The 10097-nt window shown below is 41.1% G+C and overlaps 1 protein-coding gene across 1 annotated transcript; it reads left to right on the plus strand.

The window, feature by feature from the left end:
- Positions 1-3663: 3663 nt before the first annotated feature.
- On the plus strand, positions 3664-9226 carry LOC118580012 (leukocyte immunoglobulin-like receptor subfamily B member 4). Its single transcript, XM_036181852.1, has 11 exons — positions 3664-3734; positions 3877-3912; positions 4113-4397; positions 4541-4843; positions 5835-5870; positions 6612-6731; positions 6942-7026; positions 7102-7139; positions 7364-7416; positions 8574-8729; positions 8806-9226. Exons 1-11 carry the CDS (start codon positions 3686-3688, stop codon positions 8881-8883), a joined length of 1239 nt encoding a protein of 412 aa, XP_036037745.1. The 5' UTR covers positions 3664-3685; the 3' UTR covers positions 8884-9226.
- The last annotated feature ends 871 nt before the right edge of the window (positions 9227-10097 follow it).

A 10097-nucleotide genomic window follows, 5' to 3' on the forward strand; every position in this document is an offset into this window, starting at 1 on the left:
CCAATGTCCAGAGTCAAAGTGCTTAAAACATTTTAAATGCCATATTCTGTTAGTCTTTCAAGTGTTTGAAGATCACCTACATAATTGAAATACACTTTTATATACCTAAAATACTTAACAAACATGACTATAAGTTTGATTATCATGGATGACTAATTATTAATCTGTATTTCTTAATTATACATTACAATTTCAAATGAGCTGTACGAACATTAACCTTTAACAAGAGTAGAGATATACATACAATATAACAAAATTAACGTTAAATTTGTATCAATAAACTAAAATCCATAGCAATATAAAACATTTTGATCAAGTTGTTACTCTTTTTTCTCCTTCTTTATTTATTATATTTGTATTTTAATTTTACACGTCAGCCATGGCTTCCCCTGTCCTCCCCCCGACCCCACCCTCACCTTCCCCCCATCCCCTCCCCTCCATCCCCATGTCCTCAAGTTGTTGCTCTTTATCCTATCATATCTATTAATATCCCTTTTCTTCTTTAGAAAGAGATTGCATTTATAATCAACCCCCATTCAATAAAAATAAACATTTATAAAGTATATTTTGAGAATTTGGGCATAGCTTCTTACACTACTTTCTGCTGGTTGTTGGCACTGGTAATCTTATGGGGATCCTGAGAAAACTAAGAATTGTGGTCACCTCTTGACTGGAGTAGTCTGTGATGCTGCATTATCTGAGCCAGTTGTCTTGAAGCTGATTTTGCATGTTGGAACATCTAGAGACCTCTCAGAGGCTTTTCCTTTATGAAAGCATATTAGCTTGGAAGTGATCCATAGGTTCTCATTTCCTGTGGAAACAGGAGCAGAACCTCTTTTCCAAAACAACATATCCTTAGATACGAATTTTGAAGATCACTTTAAATATATATATTTAAATTTATTTTAGCAGCCTTTACAATCAAATGTCTTTCTGCAGTTAAAAATCCCAAAGACAACACAATCCAGAAACTCTGTGTAATATCCATCTTATGTGGCTTATTTTTTATATTACCTTTACTGTCTCTTTAAAGACTTTATTTTTAAAATTATTTCTTTATACAACTATCTATGTTCAATTTCTTTTCTCTTCCAAACCTACGTACATTTTCACACGCACTGTAAACCATTTAAAGTCTTATTCTATCTTAATCTGTCTTATTGTGAATCTATTGCTTTAAAATGCAGTGGCTAGTACTGAAGCCTTGGCCTCTGACTCTGCCCATTTCAACTTCCCAATATGGTGGTAGTACAATTACCACCAGCTCTGGGAGCCATGTGCACCACCAACTCTTGGAAGCAGTGGGTCTATGATTCCATCAAAGCAGCATGTAGCCCAGAAACCAATTTTTTTCTCTGTTCTAGCAAAAGTTATATCCACTATGTACCATGCTGCTGTGCAGCTTGGAGACACCTCTGTGTACAGTGGCAGGAATCCACAATGCTGCACTCAAGCCACATGCCACTGCAAACCCTCCATACTGTAGTTCGTGGCTCACATGAGAGCCAAAACTAGAAAGCTCGTTTTTGTTCTATTTTGGAATTTTCTTTTTAAAACTTTCTCTGGTTTAGGTGAAAACTCTTGCTCTACATTGTGCAGCCAAATGTAGTTGGAAGTTTTCCTCTGTCCAAGCTGGCCAGCAGTCAGGACAAATCACTCCCGCTCATGTACCCAAGTAAATACACAGAGACTTATATTAATTATAACTGCTTGGCCAATGGCTTAGGCTTATTACTGACTACACTTAAATTAAACCATATTTTTTATATGTGTAGCCATGGGGCTTGGTATCTTTTCTCAGTTCTGCCTTGTCATCTTTCTTCCTCTGTGTCTGGCTGGTGAATCTTGACTCTGTCCTTCCTCGAATTTCCAGAATTCTCCTCATCTGAGTGACCACCTATATTTCCTTCCTAGCTATAAGCCAATCAGCTTTTTATTTATCAGCCAGTCAGAGCAACACATTCACAGCATACACAAAAACATCCCACCACAAATATCTGGTGATTTTGGGTCAGCATTGAGAAGGATGTGCAAAGATTGTGTTCCTTGCAGAGTTTATCCTGTTGGTAAGCTGATGCACAACTTCATTGCTGGGAGACATGCCTTACTGAGTATAGGCTTACACAGTGTGTATTGTGAACATAGCAGCTGTTTGAAATTTAACATTCCTCATGTTATAGAAAGTTCTGGCTACCGTGTTCATTATTGGCTTAGAAGAAAATATATCTTCTGTGATTTATCTAATGATGATTGTATGATATGATGAACTACAAACTTTATCACTTCTGGACACTCAATAAGCACTTATGTCTTCCAGGTATATAGAGGCTAATGGAGAATAGTGATTGGTGGTGGTCTAACTAGGGTTTTCTGAGCCCATCTTGGAGATACTCCTGTAGCTCAAGAATAATTAAAGGTGCAGTGTTATGGGAACTTTATCTGGAGTAACATGAACAAACCATGTAATACATTTCATAAGGCACCACTGAGAGAAATAAAAATCAATGCCATCCAAGTATGGTGTGGTGAACCAGTGAATATAATTTTGATTATTAAACCAAAGCATTGGTATGTGGCTGATTAAGGAGGTTTGGAGAATGTTTATATAACAAATACCACCAAATAAAACCCATACCTCTTTCTCTCTTATCTCGCTTCTTTAGCAAAGAATAATATCAGCATGGGGCAAAATATTATGAAACCATTCCATTATCCATAATAAATTTTTATGCCCAATCCTGTGAAAAACATAGGTAGACATCATAGCCACTGTAATTGAATTAGAAAAACCCTATTTTTATTTCATGTCATCTTCAGACGATAGCTTACAACAACATTCAGGTACCCCCAAAACTTGTAGATATTATGTCCCTGGAATAAAAGAAGCCAGTCAGCAAAGTTTAAGTGGGAAATGGAAAATTCCTCTTCCAAGCAGAATAATGAAGTGAAAGAAGTCTACATTCTTATGCCCAGAACCTGAACTTATTACCTCTGGTACCAGGTAGTACTTAAGTTAAGGTTTGGAGGAGGACTTAAGCCTTATGGCCTCAACACCAGAGTAACATTTTGAAAATGCAAACAAGTAGGAAAAATGGGTGAATCTCACAGAAATAAGTTAAGAGGGGAATTGAAAAATGTTGGTCCTTGGCTGCTGTAAATCAGGACATTCTGACTAAAGTTGTGGAAGACCATTGGTGCTTAGGGAGCAGAGAGAGAAGAGTCTGCTCTGAGCCATGCCTTAAGACATATTTGACTTGAGTCAATGGCGCCACCTTGAGATTATGGCCTCCAAATGTAATATCATAAATGAATCTTTTCTTAGAACAATGTGCTGATTTTGACAAAAATTGATTTTGAATAACTGGGATCTACAATTGTTTCAGTTTGTGAAATGACATGCTGTGACATTCGAATGTTCCTTCTCTGGCTTGAAAAACATGTATAACTGGGGGAAATCTGTGAGGAACAGTGAAAAACCCATTTTCTCTAAAGACTTTTCAGAGATCCAAGTACTTGACCAAACTCATGCACTGGAGAAAAAAGAGAAGTTCTCCTTCTGGTAAACTGGTGATAGTACTGATGTGGCAAACCCATGACAGGAAGGACCTGCCCTCAGTGTGAAAACAGCATGTCTGATGGTTCTGCAGAACATGGTCAGGGTGCCCTAGGAGCACAAGCAAGAACAATGCCAAGACTCACCATGACCCTCATGTTCAAACTGCTGCTGTGCCTTGGTAAGACATGAAGAGGGAGAGTTGACACTCAAGTCTATAAGGAGCCCTGCTCCAAGCCAGGTCTTATTGAATCTGGAGACCTCAAGATATTGACCCTGGCTCTCAGATGGAAAAAAATCTCTCAAAGTGAATTTTCTTTCAGGACTGAGTGTGGGACAGAAGACTGCAGGCCTGGCAGGTGAGTGTCTCCTTCATCCCAAGATTTTATTCTTCACTCTGAATACCATACTTTATTTCTGCTCTCCTCTTGGTAAATTCTTCACACTGTGGACTGAAAAAAGTTTATGGATAATGCTGTGATGGCTGTAAGTACTTTATGCTAAGACTTGGTGTCTGAAGGAGGATTGTACTGGGACTCAGCATTTTATTTCCTTGTAGGAATCCTCCCAAAGCCCCAAATCTGGGCTCATCCACACTCTGTGACTGACTTATATGCACCTGTGACTATTTGGTGTCAGGGTTCCTGGGAGGCCAAGGAGTACTATATGCATAAAGAAGGAATCTCAGATCCTTGGGACCGACAATCTCCTCTGGAACGCTCAGACAAGGTTAAGTTCATCATCCAATACATGACAGAGGCCTTTGCAGGGATATATACGTGTTACTATAAGAGCCCTGCTGGCTTGTCAGAACACAGTGACACCCTGGAACTGGTGCTAACAGGTGAGTGGACACTCGGGGTTATTAGCACAGCCTCTCCCCTCAGAAGGAGTTCTACTCTCCAGGGGTACTATACTCAGAGCCCAAGAATACAGGGCAATGTGGGTAGCTAAAGTTCATTTCAAACACTTCCCCTTGTATCCTAGGAGCCTATTATAAACCAAGCCTGTCTGTTTGGCCCAGCCCTGCTGTGACCTCAGGAGAGACCATAACCATGCAGTGTAGCTCATCACTGGGATTTGGCAGATTCATTCTGATCCAGGAAGGAAAGCACCACCTCTCATGGACCCTGGACTCACAGAAGAATTCCACCTCAGAATTCCAGGCTCTTTTTGTTCTGGACCCTGTAACTACCATCCACAATGGGACATTCAGATGCTATGGCTATTTTAGGAACCATCCCCAGTTGTGGTCAAAATCAAGTGACCCCATTCAACTCCTTGTCTCAGGTAAGGACCCTTAATCCATCCTTTCTTAGTGTATAGTGTCCCACAAGGATCTGCTCTGTGAAGAGTTCTAGCCTAGAAGTAGAATAATGAAATTCTACAGTCCAAAATACTTCATAGAGTAGCAACTTTATGCAACTGCTCCCTTCAATGACTCACTGGAATTTAGTAGAAGCAGGAGGGCTTGAGAACAGACAGTATATGGAGTGATCAGACATTGTCTCTGTACTGCTTACATTTTCTATTTTTGTGCTTAAAACACCATGATCTAAAGCAGCACATGGAAGAAGGGTTTTATTTCTTCTTATAGTTTGTAGCCCATCATGGAGAGAATTAGAGGTAGGCCCTCAAGGCAGGACCTGAAGCAGAGGCCATAGTGGAGCATGGCTTGCCTCCTATGGTTTTTCAGACTATTTTCTTCTATCATCAAGGTCCAACTACCCAGAGTTAGAACCACCCACAGTGGGCTTGGCTATCTCACTCCCACTTCAACTATCAGGCAATCAATAAAATGCCTGTACAGACTTGCCTACAGGCCAATATGAAGGAGGCATATTTTCAATTTAATTTGCCTCTTCCCAGATGGCTCTAGCTTGTATTAAGTTAGCAAAACCTAATGAGAATAGTCTCCAATTGCATTCTCAGCCCTTCATTTTCTTCTTGTCTATATTTCCTGAAATAAAGGGCACAGTCTCATCGTAACAGCTGGTCACCAAAGGCTTGTGGTAAAAATGATTCACAGACTCAATCAGGAAGTTTTATGTCCCTCAGAGTCTCAATCCTTTCCTTAACTTCAGTGATATGCTTTATTGAGGCTTGATGGACCTGAGCTGTGATCTTGACAGACAAACAGGTATCCAGAGGCACTAAATCTGGTCTCCAACAAAGTGATAGCTAGTTGGAAATACTTAAAGTCCAGATTGAGGTAGAAACTGACAGGCCATAGTCGAGTGCTTCAAGTTCAAATACTCACCTCTCCATATATCTCTGGCAGTATCCAAGGATCAGCCTCCCACCCACACTGATAGTGGTAAGTAGATCTTTCATGGGAAGAGGGTACAGAAATAGTGGGATCATTATGGGGTGGTGAAGCCTCCTCTGAAGTTCATAAATTCAAAGTATTAGACTTGCTCCCCATTTGATAATCAGTTCCTCACAGCCATGGCTTAGATCTCTACCTAGGTCCCATACCCTTGTTAACACCAACCTCTGATTCACTGGAGCCTTAAATTCCTTAATGGAGTTTCTTCCTAGCCTCTATATTCCTGGACAGGTTTTATTGAGTAGTAAAGGAAAATCAAGATGGTCTTTTGAGATCCAGACTTGAGGAAAAACACCTTCTCTGAGTATTTACCTTGATTTCTGCAAGTATAAAGGAAAGCATTGGCCCATACCTTCAATGTACTTCCCGTGCTGTCCTTGGCTGTGATCTCCTGAATGAACAGGAATCTCATCCATCATTCACCAGTTTTGGAATGACCATGTTCCCTCTGCCGCAACAATGGTGACACATTACACTACATTGGAAAAGACTCATAGTTGGGGCTGGATATCTGAAACTTTCTTTCTAGAACAAGTACCTCATCCTTTGTAGTGAGGACAAGGCTGAAAGTCAGATGTTGGGTTCAAACCCCAGCTCTTTAATTCCTTCTATCTGGGTAATGGAAACAATTCCATGTTGCATGATTGTGAGGACAGAGGCAATGAGTGGGCTGGGCATACAACAGGTGCTTGGGTAAACAACATCTTTTCTTCATGCATGATGCCTAAGGATTGGGAAGGTACCAGAAGGTTCTGATTGGAGTCATGGTCACCCTCCTCCTGCTTTTCTTCCTCCTTATTCTTCTCATCCTCTTCCGATATCAGTGTAAAGGCAAAGAGAAGAAGGCAGGTAAGTAGGGTAAGAGTAACTTGGGTGTATGGATGTGGTGGGTAAAGAAAACATGTAGCCTCCAGATCTGTGAAAATTTCAAATATTTTGTAAGGTTTTCCATCTCCTGCAGTATTTGTATACTTACAGTATGTTTTTTGCATTCCATGTCTTCCTCTGAAATTTTCTATTGGTAGATCCTTCCCATCCAATTAGTTTATACTTTTTCAGTTCATGCAGACCAAAGGGAGACCAACTTGCAACTTATTGAGGGGGATACAGACCCAACAGCCACGGATAGACTCCCTCAGAAGAGGTAACTCCTGCCCAGAGACCCAGACTCCCGCCTGCCATAGACCTCACTGCTATCTCATAATCCCTGTCTCCTCAGATCCAGCCCAGATGCTGCCATCAAGGAAGAAAATCAGTGTGAGAATAAGAGGTCCTTGGGGAGGGAGATGCTCTAAATGTCAATATCACAAGACTGATTGGAAGGGTCTAGGGTCAACACTCTGAGGGACTGAACTTTCACAACGAACCCAGAGTTTCATCACACTCCCTGGTACTCTGTCTCCTTGTGGGAAAAGGGCATGGGTCTAGGAGACTGAGAGATTCCATAGCCAAGAGATGACTTCTTTGTTCTAATGTGACAGATGTTTCTGTGATGGACCCAGAACCTGAGGAAAGTGTAGAGCTGGACAGTTGGGTAAGACTGCTGCCCCATTCACAGTGATGAGAGCGTATGGCCCAGTTTGGTCTAGCACTCCTTTGTGCCAGTATCAGCCACAGCTGATCCCTCCATGGAAGAACTTGCCTCTGTGAACTATGATCTCTGCATCTTGGCTTCACTATGACGATGTGACCCTTTTCTCCTGTCTCCTTTCTGGCTGTGTGCCATCTGTCTGTTGCTTAGCATGTGTCTAAAGACTCAAAAGGACAAATGAGTCACTGAGCCCTCATTCCTCAAGATCCTCATATACTCGTTCACCCTGTCATCCACAGAGAGCTTCTTTTTTTTTAAGCTTGAGAACAATTTTACTAGTGTTTAAAAGAAAAAAACAACAACAAAGGTAACCTGTAAATCTCAGGAACTCTCTGGAGGAAAAAAGAAAATAGAGAAGAAAAATGAAGGGAAAGCCATGTCTGAGTAGAGTCAGGATAAAGATCAACTAGGTGATTGCTGGCAGACACAAGGCAGGGAGGGAAGCTTTAGAGAAAGAGCAAGTAATCCCAAAGTATTAGGAAATGTGTACTTAGAACAGATATACAAAGAAAAAATGGAAGCATTATGCAGTAACTCAGAAAAGTAGGCACATTTACAAAACTAAGGCTTACAGCACTATAAGATACCACACAGAGCATCTTCTTGCTATAGCTTTCCTTAAGGGCTGCAAGCACATCAAGGATCACAGTTCGTCACCCACTCTAAGCTCACCTCAAGGATAGGAAATGAGATGTGTATAACTGAAGAATGATTGTGGTGTGGTGTGCTATTAGGAAAAAGGAAGCAGAGAAAATGGATGTATTGTGAGGCACATAGGGCCAGTGTGAATCACAAGGGAAGACTCTTACTGGGTATATTCTAAGGAGATGTCCGCAGAAGTCCACACAGACAACTAATTGACCAGCAGTAAGTACACAAGGTTCAGAGGTCCTCAGACAGGAAGACGAGAATGTTGCTGGATCTGGGAAAACGTGATCTGGGAGCATAGCAGCCCAGAACTATGGAGAGAACACTTGCAGACTCCCCAAGACCTCAGGAAGCCTAGGAAGACTCCATTAGTAATGATGTGAATAAAATTTCTAAAGGCCCTCTCTGTCTAAAGGAGTCACTTTATCCATTTCATTGCCTCCTTACTGCAGAACCCACCTGATGAAGAACGCCAGAGAATTGTGTATGCCCAAGTGAAACCCTCCAGGCTTCATAAAGCAGGGAGTACCTCTCCTTTCCCACTTTCAGGAAAAGTATTGGACATGAAGAATAATCAATCAGGAGAGAACAGAGAGATATACCCTCAGGTAGGTTCTGTTCATGCCAGCTCCAGAAGTTGCCAATGCCAAACACCTACCTTCCTCCAACTCTGTCCCACTCCAGGCTACTACATCCAAGGAATCCCAGGATGTGACCTATGCCCAGTTATGTAGAAGGACACTGGAAAAGGACAACAGCTAAAACCAGTAAGAAGGCGTAACAGAAAGAAGACTCTAACCCCACATTCTGTAGACAGAAACTAAGGACATCTGAGATAATATTTGTTTCTAGTGCACTCCGTATAATGAATGCCAGCCATCATGCATACCTCATGTATCATCTGAAGACTCTCAGAACTTTGTGGACCCTCTTGATTATTTGGTCAGAGGTAACCAATGTCCTTACATTTTGTAAATAAAGCCAATCCTTCTCAATAAGCAATTAGTGAGATGAGAAAAAAAATGAAGTGAGAAAATGTTGTGACTTGAATGACAATGTAACCAGGACACATTGATCTAGGAAACTTGAACTTTCAGAACCATGAATAAATATGGATAAATATAAATAAATACAGAAGCAAAGAAAATGTTTACAAAATCAATGGCCTTATATATTATAATGAGAATACAGATGAAAGCATGGGGGTGGGATTGGTAATTTAAGAGAAGCCACTGGCCCTGCATTATGGCCAGTCATCCTAGATAATCAGGAGGCACCAATAGAAGGCCTTATCTATCATTTTTGTAGCCGCTTGGGTTCGTTCCTAGCAGAGACAGAGACAAAGGGAGAGACATGGGAAGAAGGAGAAGGAGAGAGTTTCTGGCACTACTTACATATGCTAAGACATGTGGCCTTCAACTGGAGTGTGGTCAACTTACCACAGGACTCACATCCAATGAACACACATATGGTCATGGTTAAACTGAGTGAATCACAACAAAATCAAAAGTTATGAATCTGGAAAATGACTTTTAGGAATGGTGGTCCAAAGAAAGTCCAACAAGGAAATCCTGTCACATTTAGTGCGCAATGCAGGGCACCAAATTTAGTTGGACTTTCTTAGGCCCACCAGCTCCCAAATAATGACACAGAGACTTATTAAGAATGAAAGCTCAGTCTTTAGCTTAGGCTTGTATCAACTAGCTCTTATAACTTAAATTAACCTGTTTCTATTAATCTATGTTCTGCCATGTGGCTATTTACCTCTCCTCCATGTCTGACTCCCACTGTGTCTTGGTGGCATCTCCCATGTGCCAAGATTCATCCACCTGAGTTCCATATTCTGCCCAGACGTCCAGCCTAACCTTTTGCCTACCTACTGGCTGTTAAGCTTTTTATTAAACCAATCACAGTGACACATCTTCACACAGCATGATAAAATATCCCACAACAGTTCCACCCTTTGTCTAAATAAA

This window comes from Onychomys torridus, chromosome 1, assembly GCF_903995425.1.
Source record: "Onychomys torridus chromosome 1, mOncTor1.1, whole genome shotgun sequence".
NCBI classification, from domain to species: domain Eukaryota; kingdom Metazoa; phylum Chordata; class Mammalia; order Rodentia; family Cricetidae; genus Onychomys; species Onychomys torridus.